This window comes from Aedes albopictus, chromosome 2 (genome assembly GCF_035046485.1).
Source record: "Aedes albopictus strain Foshan chromosome 2, AalbF5, whole genome shotgun sequence".
NCBI classification, from domain to species: Eukaryota; Metazoa; Arthropoda; class Insecta; order Diptera; family Culicidae; genus Aedes; species Aedes albopictus.
In genome coordinates this window covers 360,971,480-360,993,124 of record NC_085137.1, presented here as the reverse complement: position 1 = coordinate 360,993,124, position 21,645 = coordinate 360,971,480, and the positions used below count along the sequence as shown (strand labels likewise).

The following is a 21,645-nucleotide window of genomic DNA, read 5'->3' as shown; positions in this document are numbered from 1 at the left end:
GATACTTTACATGACAAACTAATTGTTGAATCACTACATAGCTCTTGACTTCTAGATGAACTTTGTCGAAGACGACACTTTTCTATCTGCTCTGGATCGCGAGCTAGAGAAGTTTGAAATTTTACTTGACAAATAGCGCCACCTAGCGGCGAAATCACCAACTTAATGTTGAATCACAAGATTGTTCTTGACTTCCTGGAGAACTTTGCCGAAGCCGACCCCATTCTATCTGCTATGGATCCCGAAATAAAGAAGTTTGAAACTTTACTTGACAACTAGCGCCACCTAGCGGCGAAATCACAAACTAATTGTTAATTCACTAAATAGCTCTTGACTTCATGTAGAACTTTGCCGAAGACGACACTTTTCTATCTGTTCTGAATAGCGAGTCAGAGAAGTTGAAAATTTTGCTTGACAAATAGCGCCACCTAGCGGTGAAATCACAAACTAAATGTTATTTAATTTGATAGCTCTTGACTTCCTGAAGAATTTTGCCGATGATGACACTTTTCTATCTGCTCTGTATCGCGAGCTAGAGAAGTTTAAAATTTTACTTAAAAACTAGCGTCACCTAGCGGCGAAACCATCAACTAAATGTTGAATCACCACTGAGGTTTTGAATTCCTAAAAACTTTGCTAAAGTCGACACTTTCTATTTGCTCTGGATCGCGAGCTAAAGAGGTTTAAACTTTACTTGACAACTAGCACCACCTAGCGGCGAAATCACAAACTAATTGGTTAACCACCAGATTGTTCTTGACCTACTGAACAACTTTGCCGAAGACAGCATTGTTCCAAATCAAGTAGATCTTGAGATATCGCAAGCGATAACTTATGAGTGCTTCTACTGGCGAGTGAACATAAGCAATCACTTCTACATAGCGCCTCTATCGGCCAAATTGCCAACTAATTGGATGTTAGTTCGCATTGTGTGGTAGATCTATTCTAGTACTACAACTTTGCCAAAAAAAGTATGGGGCTATCTTGTAACACTCCTGATGTATTCGCTCACACCCCCAATTAGGCGAAATCTCATAAGCTCTGGGATTCCTACAACACGGATTCCTACTGCACCCCCGAACTAACCGTGTAGTAGGAGTCTAGACTGTATTGCGTTCGTCACTGGATAGCCCGTGGTCCAGCCAACAAACTTGAGATACACACATATACGTTTGTACCTTTGCATCCAGTTTGTATGCTCACTAGCGCCACCTATCGGTTGAATTCCTACTTACTTGGTTCGTCACTGGATAGCCCGTGGCCCAGCCAACAACTTTGTGGAAGACACCACATAGTTAAATTATCACGTTATTAAGATACACGCATATACGTTAATACTTTTGCATGCAGTTTGTATGCACACTAGCGCCGCCCAGTGATGGATTTGCCAATGATTTAGTTCATCACTGGACAGCTCTTGACCATGCCAACAACTTTGCCGAAGATACCAAGTTTTTATAAAGCAATATCGCAAGAATATTTACAATCCTAACTATCTCATTTTTATCAGGTACTTGCGTCTCCATCCAGCGACGGGTGGTGACGCCGCAGATGGCTGTTACCACCCTCTTCAACACGCAAAACGTGCAGTGATGCCAATTAAAGAAGTTAAAAATCATGCGAATAAAATGTCCATTGTTTCGAAATTTAATAACGCCCTTATCTTAAGTGCAACTAAAAAGTTGTCTTCTAACAAAATGTTCCCTAATATATGCACTAAATCTTCAGGGGGGCGAATTTTTGGAGTTGCTTTAATGAGCCTTTTTCTTCAAAAATTTTTAAAGTTGGATTTCCCCATACTGAAAAATTAAAATTCCCATATAAAACTTCAGGTCGATTGCGGACTAGCTTACCGATTTTTTAGAATTTTTAAATTTTGCAGGGCTTCATTTGGGTCCATTTGCAACCATTTGTGATTATTCGGGATTATGTATTCGAAATTTTGCAAAAAAATCGACACGGCCTAATACAACATGCCTGACCGTAAAGGGCTTATGATGATCATCTACTTTCAAAAACGGCGAAGGCGGCTCGCAGTTCTCAGGATCATTCATAAAGACCAAATCCAGCAATGATCCATTATCTTTCATCAAGTGATTGATTTGCAGCAGTCCCGATGCGAGAATCGTCTCGACCAATGATGTCTTTAGTTCAGAGCTAACATTGGTAGGGATGAAACAGCCAATATCGTCATAAAAGTCTCAATGTAACCGTGGCAAATTGTAGTCTCCTATCACAATAATCTTGTCATTATAATTCATTGGTTGTGGAGTAATTTTGTTCTGAATCGTTCATCGATCAACTTCATATTCATTGACCATGAAATTATTGATTTGGTGAAGAAGAAAATAGGTAAAGTTTTGAATATTCATTGCAGGAATAAACAATTTCGTGCTGTTCTTTGTTAATGTCTGTAGAAATTTCGCACCATTTTCACATTCTGAGGCTCAGTAGGTTGAATTAAACGATAAAAATATAAGGAAATGTTGAATACCAGTACATTGACCTGTAAGCGCTGCCAAATATAGTAACGCCAAATTTTGAATCGAATGTCTTCTCCATGATTCAAGCTCCTTCAATGTGCATCTTCCCCCGAATGATAATAACACTGTATACGCCCTCTATTAACGAATTCCTGTCTCCACTGATGCCTATAATAAAATAGTTTGAATATGATAACCCATTCAAAAAGTTTTAACGTATCTGAAATATTGCGCAGTTTCAAACACTAATTTGCATTCACACTAGGTGCTGGAAATATCCACTCCACTGATCTCAAGCGTCCCATTCATAACCTTCATCAAAAGCAATTTCATACATATATGATCTCGCGAACCGCAAAATGAAATATTTATGCTTTCCCGGCACTTATTTCAATAATTTTGCCATCCTACCTTATATTCCTCTCGTACATCACATATGGTAGCATTGGTCCGTTCGGAGAACTGTGGCCCCGCGAAGAAAACGTACGGAGCACTATGTAATCCACCCAGAAAGGTAAGCCCGACAATGACCAGCTTGGCTCGCCGCACCGTACACCAGCTTTGGCGCTTCAAGGGATACAGGACGACGATAAACCGCTCGAATGTGAACGCCACCACATACCACACCGATAGAAAACTGCTCAAACCACTGGAGAAGGTAAACAACTGGCAGTACACTTCACGCGTGTAGATGTGGATCTGGAAGAAGCTTAACCATGTCACGAACAGTCCCAACAGGAAGCACGTATCACTGATGCCAAGTGCGGCCAGGTAATAGGATGAGGATAACTTCTTTAACTTTGTATTGAAAAACACCAGTACTGACAGGATATTCCCAATGCTCCCACTAACGACCAGCGCCGGAGTGTAGTAGAATGTGAGGAAATCTCCAATCATGTAACCCCATTCCATGGCACTTGATGAGTCCGGTGGATATTCCAGGTTAGCCGAAGTTCTGTTCCCGAGGGACGGCCGCAGCCCTTCCCGCCGCACATCTCCACTATCAAAGCACAACTTCAATTGAAACTCATTTAAATTTTCCACATTCCCGTCACAGAACTCGAAACCGTCGTTATACTTTAACTTCTCATAAATCAAAGATGAAGAATTCCGATCTGCCATTGAGCCATTCATATTTAATTAACTTCCGCACTTTCAACACTCTCGATTCTTTGCGTTTCGGACCATGTACGGGCCTTTCACATTCCATTAGCTTGATGCAGTCGTGAACTGACTTCTACCGGCATCCGGAGCATCTCCTTCAACCATACTACACAGCACCGAAATCCCGCTTCCGATTGGATAACTTGCCCTACGACCGGCTTATCAGCGACTGAAGACTTTTTTACCAAAACAGCATGATAAATAACCCTTTGCGGGATTGCCGACGACCGTTCGTGTGGATGAAGCAATTTGAGTTCCGATGAACCCCGAAACCCAGGATGCGCAGAATCCAACTTCCCCTGGATCCGACTCGGGCCCGCGTTTGCACGGGTTCATGAGCTTCATTCAACAAATGTTCAAGTTCAAGTTCGCTACTTCAGACACCAGTTGCCTCTGGAGCATGCTTGTGAGCGGAAGGTGAATCGGTAGCTCGGTGTATTTTTGATTCGAAACGTGATTTTGGGCGTGTGGTTACGATTTCTTCGACTGGATAGGGGAAACAGATGAAATACGTTTGTCTAAGGAATAATCAAAATGAATATGTAGGGTCAAGTGGGGTAAAATGCCATTTTTCAAACTTTCATTGTTTTCAATGATAATTAGCCTCACTTGTTAGGCTTTCAAGGTGGTAACAGCAACTATACAATATTTGCTCGATACTTCAGCAAAAATATTCACTAAACTAACGCATTTTCATCGATTTATAGCGATTTCAAAAACTGGTTCGTAAAACGGAAGTGGTGCAAAAAGGCCATCTGCCATGGGATAAGATGCCACTTCATGAAAACGTTCAAAAATTACGTCCATCATTTTTCGGACATGTCTGACTCCCTTTGCTCCTCTGGTCCGCTATTTTCGTATGCTTAATACATGGAGTGTCACCCCTCTCCCCGCTAAACGATGGTCGTCATATTTGAATGACCCCTAACATGAAAATCGTAGACATCAACAACCAGGCACCTCCATGTGTGTCTCAATCTGCTTGGAAACACTTGGCTGGTAATAAAATCACCAAAAAACCTTAATTGCAAGTACGAAAAACCGGAAGTTGATAGTTTTCATTGGGAAATCGAAACATTTTCCATGGGTAGAGCGGCCTAGCTTCTAGAAGAATGTTTTATGTAAACATATCTTGACACCATGTACCGATAGTTATGGTCAAATCACATCGAGGAATGATTTTATGAGTTGGGCCATTTTACCCCATCTTGGCATTTTGGGCTCTGTTCCCCTACGTGTCACATGTCACATCTAGCTGCTTGGAAAATATCTCGCAATTGCAATTTGACGGAAATTTATATTTCTACACGGAACCGCCAAACTACCCAAAATTGAGTTCTTTTGACGCAATTCCATAGTTCGGCCCAATGAGCCAAAATTTGAGTAAATCGATTAAACTCACGCTAGGTAGATTGCCTTTAGGGGTAGGCGGGGCAATATGGACACCCTAAGGTTTTTGCCACCTTTACCTGGCAAGATGTCAAAAAAGTTTAGATTTTTGATACATGTATCCTTTTAAAGTCTATTTAGCATCTATTGCATAAGAATGCTTATGAAGAAAAATGATTTATTCACTTCAAAAAATGTTTTGAAAAATGTTAGTTTTTCATGACTGTCTTCAAGCATACGGGGCAGAATGGATACCCCCATGGGGCAATATGGACACCATGAGACCTTTACGAATTTCGTACATTATTTACACCTATAAAGTCATATCATTACAAAACAACTATTATGGATGAATAATACGCCGAAGTAGTTCATTTTTGTTTAGTTAATTTAAATTAAGGCTGTTTTGGATAAAGCTTCGTTTTTGTCGGCATGTGCAGCTGTGCCTAGAACAACTATTTTCCACTGCTGTCGTTTTTTGACCAATTTGTTTCATCATATGTCTACTATAGTGAACTTTTAACCGAAAATATACTGAAATCGAAGAATTTGGTTGGTTTGTGATTTAGGTTATATTTTTCCCTTGCCGCTTCTTTCAAAAAGGTGAGTGTCCATTTTGCCCCGGCAGCAGAAGATTTTTCCAAACTTAATTTTTGATACAATAAAGAAGAAAATATAAACATGTTAAGCATGTAGATACTATATGGATGGACTATATACGTGTTATAGATAAAGCGATACAATGCATATCCCTAATGAAATTGGAATCAAAGCTTAAAATCGTTGTTACTGATGATCATTTAAATGAAATATTTATAAATTCACGGAAAACACGTTGGTAACATGACGTATAACGCTGGTTAGGAAAACGAGTAGCATTCAGGTTTACTTTAAGAGCTTCAATATCTTAAACATTATACCAACAATTTACAAAGCCTCCTAGGAATACCAAAACTTTGGGCTGTGAGATCACTTTAACTCTCGTTTCACCATGAAACGTTTTCAAATTTACCGACCAGGTACATATCACATGCTTAAAATAAAAAAAAAACGGGTTCCAGACTCTTTGAAAGTTTATGTAATCAAGGCTCACGACGTGTCACATTTTTTATTTGTATGCGAATAGCAGGTAGCCATAGAATTTAATTTAAATTCTCAAAATACGGTAATTTACATGCCTCTCAATGAAATGTTGTCAAATTTTCAGAGAAGTTGCTTAAATATTATACTTTTGGAATTTGTAAAACTCATTACACCATTCAACACTAGTTTGAGTTATGGGATGAGAAAAAAATAGGGGTTGGGACGCTAGGAACCCTAATGTTCCAAGTTCTTAATTCAAACTTCGGCCATAAACTGTGAAGTCCCGTTCAAATATTTTTCGAAAATTCTTTCACTAGGACACTTCCTGGGTTCCAAAACCCTGTTCTTTCCTTCTCATCCCATAACACGATTTTTTTTAATATTGTCGAGCAGTATTATAATGTGTTTATGATATGAAGAGCATCGTATGACAATATTCCCTTATAAGAGATAATTCTATGGAAAAAGAGGAAAATCTTCAAACAGTAAAAACTTTGGTTTCCCTCGATGAAACATTTTCAAATTTTTAGAGGAGATATTAGAATAGTATATCTTTCGAATGCCGGGTCCCATTTGGGTGGACATTTTTTTTTTTGTTAATAACGGTTGTTGGCACAGCCCCGTACCACCCTTCGACAGCGCAACCATTGCGCAACATACGTTCCACGCAGGGCGAGACAACACCGGCCGATGGACGAACCGTGCGCTGAGCATAGCTGTCAGGTATGTTGGGAGAGTGAGAGAAAAGTAGAGTTCAAGTAAAAACATAAAAATACTTGCGAAGAGGTAAACAAAATGGTTTGTAGTAACAAGAAGGCAAATTAGAGGAAGATTAGTTTCAAGCCAAATTGATGTTTAAAAGTAAAGTGTAGTTCAAATTTCGTTTTAAATTGCATATCGAACTGATAGTGGTAGCGGTGATTAGTGGCAGTGTGATTTTCTGAATAATCAAGGTCAGCTAAACTAATCAAATAAGTGAAGTTTATCATTAGCAATGTATAATTTGTAGGATCCAACTAGAACCAACCTCGCGCTAGTAAACCATACAGTCTTTGCACAATTATGGGTCACTCTGTCACAATTATTAGTCAGACAGTTCACCATGCAATTCAAATAGAATTGACCCATAATTGTGGGTGATCCATGATTGTGCTATGACTGTACCTGGAAGGAGGAATACAAGAGAAAACCATTAAATGTAAGTGATAAGAAGTAAGCTTAAAAAGAAATTATTATTAATTAAATATTTATATTGTATTTTGTTACATTAAATAAAGTTTCAAGCTGTCACACTACGAACCAAGTGCTGCTGTGAAAATTAGGTTTGATTAGGGTGGTCCGATTTCGAACAATCTTGAAAATTTAATGAAGTTCCGACCAAACCCAAAAATGCAAAGTCCTGATAAGACAGGTTTTAATTGCGCGGCTTGCGACCGTCCTGATAACGAGGAGTCGCAAATGGTATTTTGTGACCACTGCCAGCGGTGGTATCACTTCGGCTGTGTTGGCGTCTCAGCTGATGTCAAGGCGCTTCCACCTATCCTTCGGACGAGCTTTGAACGCAAATTTACCGTATTAGCACGCAAGGTAATTTTAGCACTCGAAATTATATTAGAAACAGTCCAAACTTTTTAAAATACACTTCTTCATTCAAAGCCTAAGTTGACCATTTGTACTACGGATGGAAGGCAGAGCAGCGCAAGGATCGTCGCTACCATTCGAGCTGCGGTTCCCGATTATTTTGCCGAAAAAGCATCCGGTGACCGACAAGCTGCTCGAGCATTATCATCAGCAAGTAGCTCACGGGAACACGGAGACCGCAGTCAACGAAATTCGGCAGCGTTTCTACGTCCAGAATCTGCGAGCGGAACTGAAGAGGATCGGAAGAATGTGCGTCTGGTGCAAGGTGCAGAAGTGTCGCCCGTCGAACCCGAGGATGGCTCCGTTGCCGGAGTCGCGAGTGACGCCGCATCTGCCACCGTTCAGCCACACCGGCGTGGACTACTGCGGACCGCTGACTGTTACTGTCGGCCGCAGATCAGAGAAGAGGTACATCTGCCTGTTCACCTGCATGACGACGAGGGCTGTCCACCTTGAGGTCGCTCACAGCCTGACGACTCAAGCGTGTCTGATGACCATACGGCGGTTCGTGTGTCGCAGAGGGAAGCCGCTAGAGTTCTACTCGGACAACGGCACTAACTTCCAAGCAGCAAGCAAGGCCATCATGCAGCGAATCGAGATCGAGTCAGAGGACGAATTTACGGATTCCAGGACCCGCTGGAATTTCAACCCGCCCAGCGCACCTCACATGGGTGGGGTTTGGGAGCGATTGGTTCGCTCAGTGAAGGCAGCACTGACCGTGCTGAACGACGGGCGGACGATAACGGACGAAGTGCTACTGACGACGATAGCGGAGGCCGAAGACCTCATCAACTCCCGGCCACTAACGTACGTTGGCCTGGAACCAGGAGCAGAGGGAGCGTTGACGCCGAACCACTTTGTTCGTGGTGTTGGCGCAATCAGCGTGGAGCCTTCAGTTCCACCGACGAGCGAAGCCGAAGCACTGCGGGACCGCTACAAGCGGTCACAGCGACTGGCGGACAAGCTGTGGGCTCGGTGGATGTCCGAGTATCTGCCATCCATCAACCAGCGGACGAAGTGGCTCTCCGAGTCGCCGCCACTAGCATGTGGTGATCTAGTGTACATCACCGATGAGGCCGTGCGGAAGAGCTGGATCCGGGGCATCGTGACGGACGTCTACCCGGGAGCGGACGGCAGAATCCGGCAGGCAATGGTCGAGACGAGCAAGGGTAAGTTTAGGAGGCCGGTGACCAGACTGGCTGTGCTCGAGGTACAGGAGGGTAAATCCGGTGCAGCCGAGGAGCCCCACCAGAGTTACGGGAGGGGGTGTGTTGGCACAGCCCCGTACCACCCTTCGACAGCGCAACCATTGCGCAACATACGTTCCACGCAGGGCGAGACAACACCGGCCGATGGACGAACCGTGCGCTGAGCATAGCTGTCAGGTATGTTGGGAGAGTGAGAGAAAAGTAGAGTTCAAGTAAAAACATAAAAATACTTGCGAAGAGGTAAACAAAATGGTTTGTAGTAACAAGAAGGCAAATTAGAGGAAGATTAGTTTCAAGCCAAATTGATGTTTAAAAGTAAAGTGTAGTTCAAATTTCGTTTTAAATTGCATATCGAACTGATAGTGGTAGCGGTGATTAGTGGCAGTGTGATTTTCTGAATAATCAAGGTCAGCTAAACTAATCAAATAAGTGAAGTTTATCATTAGCAATGTATAATTTGTAGGATCCAACTAGAACCAACCTCGCGCTAGTAAACCATACAGTCATTGCACAATTATGGGTCACTCTGTCACAATTATTAGTCAGACAGTTCACCATGCAATTCAAATAGAATTGACCCATAATTGTGGGTGATCCATGATTGTGCTATGACTGTATTATGTTTCCAGTTCAAAACCGAATTAGCGACATTTTTTCTTTGACTTCCGCTGCTTTTGCCTTGCGTCAAACACAATGTCGGAAGTGGGGCGCTGTATTGTACACCTGTTGCTCTATACAGCGCCCCACTTCCGACATAGTGTTTAACGCAAGGCAAAAGCAGCGGAAGTCAAAGAAAAAATGTCGCTAATTCGGTTTTGAACTGGAAACATAATACCTGGAAGGAGGAATACAAGAGAAAACCAATAAATGTAAGTGATAAGAAGTAAGCTTAAAAAGAAATTATTATTAATTAAATATTTATATTGTATTTTGTTACATTAAATAAAGTTTCAAGCTGTCACACTACGAACCAAGTGCTGCTGTGAAAATTAGGTTTGATTAGGGTGGTCCGATTTCGAACAACGGTTTTTGGCACACCGTGAAAACCGTTTTCGCGCATTCACGCCGATTTCTTCTACTTCGACAAGAAGGTTTCCCTGGTCATTGTGGACAGTTTTTCCAAATGGCTGGAAGTAGAATACATGAAGTATAGAACAGATGCCAGGAAAGTCAACTCGACGTTCATGAGTGTTTTCGCTAGGTTTGGGTTACCGGATGATGTCGTTACTAATGGCGGACCACCGTTCAATTCGAAAGAGTTTACGGAATTTATGGAAAGATATGGAGTGAAAGTCATGAAGAGTTCACCGTATACTCCGTCAAGCAACTTACTATTTACTATTTATTAACTTCATCTTCAGCTATAACTGTACAGATTGTTTGGTTACTTAAATTAATTGCCTAATCCTAGTTTTAAAAGTCGTTCTAGTTAAATTAAAATCAAACAGTGTACCGTGTTTAATAAGCAAACGCATCTCTCGAACGGGTGATGCTGACATACGCTGTGGAATGCCGAGCAACCCAGAACAATTGTCGGTGACGTAAACGACGAGCCGGAGCATAGAAATTGACTTGATGTAGAAGATCTGGGCAGTCTAAACGGTCACATAAAATATCGAATGCGAACATCATCTGTAGGAACTTACGTCTTTCACGAAGAGTTTCCAGTCGTATCAGCTGGCATCGTTGTTCGTATTGTGGTAGTCTCCGCGGGTCATTCCATGGAAGCCTTCTTAGCGCAAACCTCAAAAAACTGCGTTGAACTCGTTCTAAACGTTGTATCTGAGTTTCATGATATGGTGCCCAAACTGGCACAGCATATTCGAGTACACTACGCACAAAACAGCTATACAAGGTTTTGAGAGCGAAACGTCATCAAAATCAGCGGCATTACGACGAACGAAGCCTAGCAGCGAGAAACCTTTAGCCGTTGTCAGAGATATATGTTCGTTGAACTTTCAAGCGGAGCGCATGGTACGAGTTGTCAAGGAAAGTTTGAAAAAGTTTTTGTTGGATCCAGAGTTGAGCAGTGCTAGTACCGAGGGCTGTGTTTCGTACTTTCTGTTTGGTTACCGGAATTCGTGTTTGGAAGAAGACAGCAAGTTTCCTTTCGAAAGGTTGTTTAGTTTTAAACCTAAGACGCTGTTGGACTTGATCCATGCAAGGAATAGTTTTAAGAACCATGTGACGAAATCTGTAAATGTGGAAAATCCTAGGCAAGTTACCAAAGATCACCGTAAGCTGGAGAAGCGATATGAAAACAAGAAATTGATTGTGAAAACCCGGCCTTGTTTTTGATTGAGCCCATACGCAGAAAAGGATACGAGTTGCTCAGTCGTCTAATCAGCGATTTTGATAAGCATCTTCTCATGTTGGATAAATTTGGAGAAGACACAAACAACTGGAGCACCATTCTTGTCTACATGGTGTATACAGGACCTCATGCATTTCCTAAGAGATCAGTGCTCCGTGTTGCAGTCTGCGATTGTGCGATATTTGCCAGAAAACCATTCGCCAGAATGCCATTGGCTAGAAAGACATTTGCCAGAAAATACCATTTCCCAGAAAACCATTTGCCAGAATGTACCATTCCCCAGAAATTTTCCAAAGCTCTCAATCCAGAGGTGTTCCCAATCTAATGATAATTTAAAACATTCTTAACCGTTATGTGTCCGACAAACTTTTTTCTTTTTTCTACACCATGCATTTCAAATGGGCGCCCGCCATTCTTAGTTTTTCATACGATTTACTATGGGGGAATTTTACTCCTGAAAAGAAAAATCGCTAGGAGTCACCCCTAGATCCCTAAAAATAAGTCGACGAATGATTTCTGTAGAAAACTTCACTAAGAATCAGACCTCCGAAGACAGCAAACCGATGCGACGTTCGTGGAAAAAGTTATTAGGCCTCACCCGATCGATAAAATAGCGAGATTTTATTATTTATTGTTATTCCATACATGTCTAACAGCGTTTGCATGCCATTTGGTTTTCAGCCAATAACTTTTTCCACATGCCTCAGATCGCTTTGCGGTCTTCGGAGGATTGGTTCCTCGTAAAATTTCCAACAGAATTCACTCGTCGATTTATTTTTAGGGGTTAAGGGACAACCTGTGGCGATTTTTCTTTAAAAAGTGGTTTTCCCCATACTAAATCGAATGAAAACTTAGAATGGCTGGCGCTAAAATATAGTTTTTCCGATCGATCTGAAATTTTGCACAGTTAATATGGGACCAAAATGGATCAGAAGGCCGGTATTTTTGTGTCTCACGCTACTGGGTACCCAGGTACCCTGTCGGCCACATAAGGGTTAATGGAAAGCAAATTGTGTTTTTTATTTGTTTGGAACCGATTAGCCCACGATAACGATTGTAAAAATGTGAGATGTTCTTGTTCAGATTTATATGCGAAAGTTAAATAAATTATTTGAACTGATGTAAGAGCAAACAAGAAATGGTTTTAGAGTAACTTTGAAAGAAAAGCCTATAGTTTGAAGAAGAACAAATCATTCTGAAACAAAAAATTGATGTGAACTCAAACCTTTCAATGTGAAGTTACATTTAATTTTTTTTTGTAATTTAATTATTTTATTGATGTGCGCAATTTGAATTAGAACATTTCCACAAATTTGCCATGTGGATAAGTTTATCATGATGTGGATCCAATTGATCAAATATTATTTTGACGGAATTTTATCAATACTCATCAAAGATTTTCCTTTCTTCAACACGTAGAATGTTCTTTCCAGCTTTTACTGATATGCAATTTTTTCTTTGCTAATATTTTTCAAAGATTCCTTTCTTTCAATTGAAAGTTTTTTTTAAAAGCTTATTTATGACAATAACTACATATAATATGATCACGTTAAATCATAACTTTAGTGCCAACAGGAAAATTACCCGGAATTGTTAATCACACACTCAAGTCAATCGAATACCATAAACAAAAACCTTTTGGAGCAACGAGTAAAATATACAGAAATGAAAACTGAGGTGACGATTTTACCTATACCATTAGCCTGACTGTCATTGCCCGAAAACCATTACCCCCAATATTACAAACTTAAATTTACCGTTATGCTGAATATCACTTGATCAAATGCTATAAAAAGCTTGTTCTTGAGGAAATAAATTCTAATAATTCCAGCAGCTTTTTCCGTCTTTTAATCATCTGCTGTTCTTTCTAGATGAACTTAGTTTATTTGCGACATTTCTAACCAATATATTCCTTATCACGGTGGTTGTAACATGTGAGCTTAACATATTTGGGCTTATAGTATTACGGCTAATGGCGCTCCGGCTACTTTAATAGAATCTTAATATCAAATTTGTTAGGACATTCGGCTGAAGGCCGTTGGGTCGAATGTCATTTGGTCGAAGTTCATTAGGTCAAAAACTTATTTTGCCGAATGGCCATATTTTTTTCATTTTCTCGTTTTTGCTGTTAAAATAATTGTTGAAGTTGGAGCTATGTACTGTATATTACCCATGAATCTTTCCTTCTTTAACAATAATCGGGTTAAAGATCTGTTATTTTTTTCAATAATTAACTATTAGTTCCGCAATACCAATATTGCTTTATGGTTCTAACATAATCAACAATTTATACCAAAAACTAATCTCGCAATGATACTAGAAAGAACAGCCTGTGTTTAGAAGAAGGAAAAATTCACTATTTGAACTAGAGAGAATAGTTTCGTTGTAGAAAAATTGCTTTTTGCACCGAAACCGTTGATGTTCAACTAGTGAATTTTGTCTTCTTTTAAACATAGGCTGTTCTTCTTAGTTAGTAAGACTAGATTTTGACATTGATTGTTGATTACGGTAAAACAATAAGGCAATATAGACCCTTCAGTGCGCGCCGTTGTAAAAAGTACAACACTACCAAAAAACCTCGCTCATAGTATACAGCACGAGCGCGATGCAGTTTCAGATGCTTGATGGCGCGCGTCCTGGAAGGTTAATATTATAGAAGTATCAGTTAATTATTGGAAAACCGAACAAATTTAGGAAACCGTTCCGATTCCTGTTCCTGTACATATGTCGGTACAAGGCATCGGAGGTTCTGTAACCGTCACACGGAAGTCGGTCATATAGATCTAATCTACGCTGCAGAATACAGTTTTCGGATGGATAGTGTCTGGTCGAGCAATCGATCATTTCGTTATCAGTGCAGCAAACGTCAGCATATTCCTGCACACTTGCGAACCTACAAGAACAGCTATCAAGGTTTTGGGAACTGGAATCCTGCCACACCCATTGCACTCAGTCTGTGGAAGAGACCGCATGTGAAGCACACTACAACCAAACGACCGTTCGCGATGAGGGTGGTAGATTCGTCGTCACTCTTTCCTAGAGAAGTTACATCGTTGCTCAGCTCGGAGAATCAGAAGGCATAGCAACCAGAAGGTTTCTCGGTTTGGAGAGAAGATTTCAACAGAATCCAGAACTAAAGGCAGCGTATGCAGAGTTCATCCGGGAATATGAACAGCTTGAACACATGGTGGAAGTTCCACTTTCGGTATCAGAAGGCAACAAAGTCTCGCCTGTATACTACCTTCCTCATCATGCAGTATTCAAGTTAGACAGCACCACAATCAAACTACGCGTGGTGTTGTCGTCTTGCAAAACCAGCAGTGGAGTTTCGCTCAATGATTCGCTAATGGTCAGCCCCGTAATCCAAGAAGACTTGATCTCTATTACTCTTCGGTTTCGGCTTTTCCGTGTGGTATTTCTGGCGGAGATAGAAAAAATGTATCGCATGATACTACACAGATAAAAATAATGAGATTTACACGTCATGTAAACTTCATTTTACTCATGTAAACTTATTGTTATGATGGTTTACATGATATATCATGTAAATTTGTGTCATATGTCATGTAAACACTCAGAGTCATGCTGAATTACATTATATATAATGGAAGTTTGCATGATATTTCATGACTTTTACATGATATGTCATGTAAACTTCAGTGATATTTCACGCTCCAATCATGTGCATCATATGTCGCCGAATTTTACACTCATTTTTCGATCTGTGTAGTCCAGCATGACGATCGGCCTTTCCAGCGAATTGTTTTTCGAAGCTCAGCCCTGAGAACATATGAGCTCGCCCCCTTAATGCTAGAACTAGGTAACTCGTTTTTGAAAGTGTGGATAAAAATGGCTGGTAAAACTAATCCTGGAATAAAACAAACACTTTGTTAGTCTTAAAAGATGACTCATAATGTGTTTTTGTATATCCTATGGATAAACTTTTGATTATTATGGTGTATGTTCAGATATAAACAAAACTCTCGAAATTTCGCAAAACCAGTTACCTAGTTCTAGCATTAAGTTGGCGAGCTGACCACCTTCACTTACGGCACAGCTGCAACTCCGTATCTGGCGACGAAGTGCCTTCAGCGACTAGATGAAGAAGCATCCAAGTTTCCACGTGCTGCGAAGGCACTACGAGAAGATATTTATGTCGACGACATGTTGACCGGGCGGAGCGAACAGCGTAGAGGAGCGAAGCAGTTGGCGGAAGAAATGGTGGAACTCACTGCACAGGATTCAACCTACAAAAATGGAACTCCAATAGCAAGGAGCTGCTTCGCAACCAACAATTCCAGGACTCAATCGCAGAGAGCGCAGAAGAAGATTAAATTGATTTCCGATTCATCCCAGCAAGATCGGCGGCCTCTGAGAGGCCGTGGTCAAATCGTTCAAAGGCCATTTCAAGTGCACCGTTGCGTCCAAGATTCTGTCACACGACGCCATGCAAACAGCAATCGTGCAGATAGAAGCGATCCTGAATTCCCGTCCGCTGACACCCGTTAGCAGTGATCCAATGGATTTCGAGGCCTTGACCCCAGGTCATTTCCTCATTCAGAGACCACTTACCGCTGTTCCAGAACCAGACCTCAGCCATCTTCCGAAAAACCGCCTTTCACTGTGGCAAGAAATGCAAGACTTCATGCAGCATATGTGGAAAGTATGGTCAAAGCAATGCTTATCCGACCTCAACAACCGAACGAAGTGGACACGTCGACGAAACAATATCTCTGTCGGTACAATGGTTGTTGTAAGAGAAGATAATCTTCCCCCACTGAAATGGAAGTTGGGGCGTGGTAACGGTTAAAACACAGGATGGCCTGTTCCGCAGAGCAATATCCAAGATATGTGTCCTTACCATCCGGGACAATCAAACTGATTCCACTACCGAAGATCATTGATTCTATCGCTTCAGCGCTTCAGCGTTTCGGCGCTTACTGTCAAACCAATTTGGGATCCATGCGCTGTTCCAACCAGTGTCCAGTCCTGTTCAGTAGTCAAGCATGTATTCTGTCCGTCCATGATATCCTGTCCGGTTCAGCATTACTCCAGTATCGTCCTGTGAGTTCTGGCACAACCGTATCAGCAAGTCCAAATGTCCTGTCCAATCAGTGTATCCAAATGCAATTTACTGTTGCAATACCATTTGTCATCGTAATTGAAGAAGTCGTCCGGTGTGTGCAGCCTATCCAATGAAGGGGATCCTTGGTACCACCCCTCTCAACGTAGCAATTTAGATCACTATGTTTGGCCAACTCAAATCAGTGATTTCCTCCAAGTTGAACAGCCTCGACGAATTTCTACGAGCAACCATTCCTACGACGAGAGTCGTCGTCATCGGCGCCGAATGTCGAATTAAAAAGTGTCACAGCGATGTACACTGTAAATGCAAAACAGTTTGATAGTGCGCTTATACTCGCACCCGCAGCAGCTCCTCTTGCAGCCGGTAATTCCGGAAGTTCTGAGCTGGTGCTTTCCGACCCCCAAACCGCCTGGAGACTAACCGGAATGAACTGAGGATCGCAACAATCGTATAAAGAACGAGCTTTTCATTCGCATCACCCCAATATCTGTTGAAATTATGTTTCATAACAAATCCGGAAATCGAAACAAAAACAATAATAGAGTTGCCAAATACCAATGAGCATGGTGGTGTAGGGTGACCAGTTTGTCGAATTAAAAGTTTACCCCGGTTATTCGACAACAGTCGGTGTCGTATTAGCGGGGTAATACTTACGGTATATAGTTGTAAATGCTCCCGTTCATATTACAGGGCAATGCCACCAGATCCCTCGGATCGTCCTGGATATCTCATATCTGTCATCCAGCCATCCGTTGGCTCAAGCATCATCGTGGAAAAAGTCTCAGTCGCATCTTGCGCTAGGTCTTCGTAAGGATGGTCACCTCGATTCGGTACCAGATGTATTCCGAAGTTTTCCACAGCGTACAACATTATTCCGATCGGACGGATCGTAAGCGATGCTCCCAGAAGTCGCAGCCATCTGAAGCAGGGATTGGCGGCATGCACCGTGCGGTGCGAAAAAAGCGTGTGTTTCACACAATCGCAAGTGCTCGTCTCCCGTTTTGCCGAGAGTCAAGAGACGTATGAGTGAGAGCTTTCGTAATTGTGCGAGAGACAATCGCAGCACTAGCTCTACGGCGCAGGGAGTAATGCGCGGTGCTTGGGACTGTGCTCGTCTCCAAATAGAAAAAATCAATTAATAAATTAATTGAAGAGTTTGTGTTTTCGGCAAAGTTGTTAAGCTTGTCAAGGGCTGACAAGTGATGGGTCGTTTGATTCGAAATTGTTCCAATCATGCGTAGTATCAAGCCAAGTGCTAAGCACGGAGACAAGCACCGAGAGAGTGCATGCGACAGAGCGTGAGAGACAGGAGAGCTCCAGCGCGCGGCAAAATAAGCGAGCAACACACAACCGATTGCGCGTACTCGTCTCCTTCTAGTTTGTTGTGCTGTCTCGTAGCAGAGTGTGCGGCACGCAAAGAGTTTTGAGTCGCACCCTATCCCTGATCTGAAGTCAACGCAGCTGCAGCAGTCAGTGTCAGTACAGAAGTACGGTTCCTTAGTGTAGCATAATGTACCGTTAGAATACAAGCATTAGGTAGTAAGTAGGGAATTTGAAATCGATATTTCAAGGCGGCCGGTATGTCACAGCAAAATCTATCTGTGGTCAGTTATCCTCTATGGGTCAAAACAGTTATCATTACCAGCTTAATCTCTTTAGATCGCATTAGGCACTCAATTTCTCTACACCATTTCGAGCCATCGTAGCTACAAACCCAGTTTGTTCAGTCAGTGGTAAACCAAACCGCGTGCGGAGAACAACGCTGCTGCAGACACTAGGTTCCGTGCGATAATTAATTTGAATAACAAATTAACAAGCGGAATCCGTATGTGTTAGTAGATACACGCAAAACAAGAAAAGCTACCAAAAATTGAGATATGCCTTTCCTACCAATTTATGTATTAAAAACGTACAGAAATTGTGATAAATCATAATCCATTCGTTGTATTAAGATGCGCTACACGGTTCCATAGCTTCCATACCAATACACACAAGTAGGGCCCATATAGCCGAGGCGGTAAACGCACGGGTATTCAGCATGACCATGCTGAGGGTGACGGGTTCGATTCCCGGTCGGTCCAGGATCTTTTCGTAAAGGAAATTTCCTTGACTTCCTTGGGCATAGAGTATCTTCGTGCCTGCCACACGATATACGCATGCAAAATGGTCATTGGCAGAGGAAGCTCTCAGTTAATAACTGTGGAAGTGCTCATAGAACACTAAGCTGAGAAGCAGGCTTTGTCCCAATGAGGACGTTACGCCAAGAAGAAGAAGAAGAACCAATACACACAAACACCTCCATTCAAACCCGAGAAGTTGAACCGGGTTGCGTCTAAAAATAACTTTCGCTTCGCTGCTGAGCTTCGCGTCCTATTGTCTACATGGAATTTTCCACTTGCGAACAGCAACCTGCTGGATGCGGGCTTTTCAGTGCACAATGGGTCTAGAGTCGAATTTACGAAGACAAAAATATTTCTGCCAAGTTCTGTCATTTCTTTTTTTTTCATTATTGTGAAATGATTACGGTCAATCAAGTGTGGCTTATCCAAAAATCTGCTGATTAATTATTCTCTATACAATATCAGAATGTTTTACAAAGTTATATCAAATTTACAAAAATAAAACATTCGATTGATTTGATTGATTTGTCTTTCAGCCCTTGGATAAAACATTCGAATCATTAGAACTTTTCGAAAAGTTTTCAATAAATTGCAACTTTTTTGCCTTTGGTCATATTTTAGTCGAGTACAACGATACATGAAGACCAATACATTAGTCACAAACTTTCAAAATTTAATTTAATTCGGTTCGCTTGGTCCTAAGGTACAGTAATTTGATAGACGGAAGTAAAAAACTAGATATATATAGAAGGGCTCTAATTTCGTGTAAAGTTGAATAATCAATCAAGCCCAAATTTACACCAATTAAATCAAACTCGTTGAGGAACAAGTAATCAAAATTTGGATAGTTTTGGTGGACTTTATAAAAGGATACAACTTGCTAAAAATGTTTCAGGCAATTTTTAAAACTTAGCATGCTTTTGTATATACCACTAGGCGGTGCTAGAGGTCAAGCAAATTTTAAATTTAATATATCTCAGAATTCTGGTCGCTTACAAAGTTGGTGTCTTTGACAATGTTGTTTGGTAGGTCAAGGGCTTACAGTTAATGGTACACTTGTTTCGAAATTTTGCCACAAGGAAGCGCAAGTTACACATTTGCAAAATTATGGAAATGAATGTTTGTTTTCGTAAAGCAATCAAAAAGCTGTAATTTAGTTTTCTTTGAACATATTTAAGTCAAGTCAAAGGTTTTTCAAAGAGCTATATATTAGTCATAAATGTGCAAAATTTCATTTCATTCGGTTCACTTAATCCAGAGATAAAGCAGTTTCACGAAGAACACTCAAATATGAAACATTTTACTAGAGTCGCTCCAACTTCATGTAAAACTATAAAATCGATCTCAAATTTGTACCATTTATAGCTAATTAGTTGTGCAACTAGCAGATTAAATTTGAGAATATTCCCTAAACATTATAGAAAGTTACAGGTTGCTGAATATATTCGAGATAATAAGTAAAAGATACATGGATCTACTAATTTGCAACTAACGCCGTCTACTGACAGAATCCTGAACCAATCAGCTAATCAACTGAAACGCCCTTATAAACCAAACAACATTGCCGAAGAAACCAACTTTGTAAGTAATCAGAGTTCTGAGATATATGGAATATAATAATTAATTTATCGTCAGCGCTACCTAGTGGCGGAATTTTGAATCAAACGGCCCATAACCAGTAGAACCTTAGCTGGCCTAACAGCTTTGCCAAGTATACCGAATATTTAAGTAATCATGGTGCTAAGATGTACGGTATGGAAATTTCGCCATTGCTACGTCTTGCTGTCTGTGATATCTGTCATACCAGAGACAAACAGACGTAACACTGATGAAATGTTTATACCAAATATCTCATCATCCTGGGTTCTTAGAGAGTTGGTGTCTTCGGCAATATTATTTGGCTGGTCAAGAACTAACAAATGATGAGCCGTTTGATTCAAAATTCCACCACAAGGCAGCGCTAGTGAGCAAACAAATATTATATTCCATATATCTCAGGACTCAGATCACTTAGAAAGTTGATGTCTTCGGCGATGTTGTTAGGTTGGTTACGGCCGCTCAGTTGATTAGCTGAATGGTTCAAGGTTCTGTCAGTAGGCGGCGCTAGTTACGAATTAATTGAAGCATGCAACTTTTATTTTATTATTTCAAATATATTCAGCAAGTTGTAACTTTTTCAAAAATGCACCAAATATTCACAAATTTTTCCTGCCAGTTGCACAACTAGTAAGCTATAAACGGTACAAATTTGGGTTCGATTGGATAACTTTACATAAAATTGGAGCAACTCTAATAAAGTAGTTCATATTTGAGTGTTCTTCGTTTAATTGCTATATCTCTGGATCAAGTGAACCGAATGAAATGCGACATTGCACAATTATGACTAAAACATAGCTCTTTGAAAAACCTTTGACTTGACTTAGACACGTTCAAAGAAAACAAACTTACAGCTTGTTGATTACTTCACGGAAAAATATCAATCATTTGAATGATTTTCCAAATGTGTAACTAGCGCCGCCTAGTGGACCATTAACTGTAAGCCCTTGACTCACTTAACAACGTTGTCGAAGACACCAACTTTCTAAGTGGTGAGAGCCCTGAGATATATGAAATTTAGAATTTGCCGTTTATTGGTGGAATTTCTAATTAAACGATCCATCGCCATCCATCATGGCATCGCAAATAAAACTATTAGAAAGCAGATTTTTGAATCAGTTTAACCAGACGAACCACCCTAACATAACAATAATAGGGAATAGGGTCAACAATTGAAAATAAACTGTTTAAAACACAATATGTGTCTAAGAACTTAAAGCTGAAGCTTAAACAGTTTTGTCTTCGCAAATACGGCTCTGGACCCATTGTGCAGTGTGGCGGCTGTATCACTTCCATCACCAAGCCACGTTTGTGTTGATGATGATGGCTTTCAGCCTCTTGTCTATTAATGTGCAGTTATAGCCGTGCTGGTTAAAGCGCAGGATACTGTGTATCACCATGATAGTGTCTCGGTTCGATTCCCGCCGCCGCCCGTATTTCTTTTTAAACATGTATTGGTATTTGATGCCGCCGCTGCTGCCATGATCAGTCTAAAAATAGAACAAATAATGAGAAACCAGTGCGACAGAGCACACACACACATGCGAAATTTTCCTTTTCC

At 40.9% G+C, this 21,645-nt stretch overlaps 2 protein-coding genes across 3 annotated transcripts in view; one reads left to right on the top strand and one right to left on the bottom strand.

The window, feature by feature from the left end:
- Positions 1-3,989, bottom strand: part of LOC109416943 (growth hormone secretagogue receptor type 1-like) — a 108,039-nt gene extending 104,050 nt beyond the window's left edge. Inside the window, exon 1 of one of the 2 annotated variants that reach the window (XM_029866621.2) lies at positions 2,895-3,989. In XM_029866621.2, coding sequence (XP_029722481.2) covers positions 2,895-3,617 — 723 coding nt within the window. In that variant the 5' untranslated portion in view covers positions 3,618-3,989. The remainder of the gene's footprint in view (positions 1-2,894) is intronic. The other variant, XM_029866622.2, reaches the window with a different exon arrangement.
- A 3,811-nt stretch (positions 3,990-7,800) lies between these two features.
- LOC134286768 (uncharacterized) lies at positions 7,801-9,132 on the top strand. Its single transcript, XM_062848439.1, has one exon. It carries the CDS (start codon positions 7,801-7,803, stop codon positions 9,130-9,132), a length of 1,332 nt encoding a protein of 443 aa, XP_062704423.1.
- The last annotated feature ends 12,513 nt before the right edge of the window (positions 9,133-21,645 follow it).

Bases quoted from the DNA above. Each gene is read 5' to 3' on its own strand.
- LOC134286768 (XM_062848439.1), top strand. From the start codon at position 7,801: ATGGAAGGCAGAGCAGCGCAAGGATCGTCGCTACCATTCGAGCTGCGG.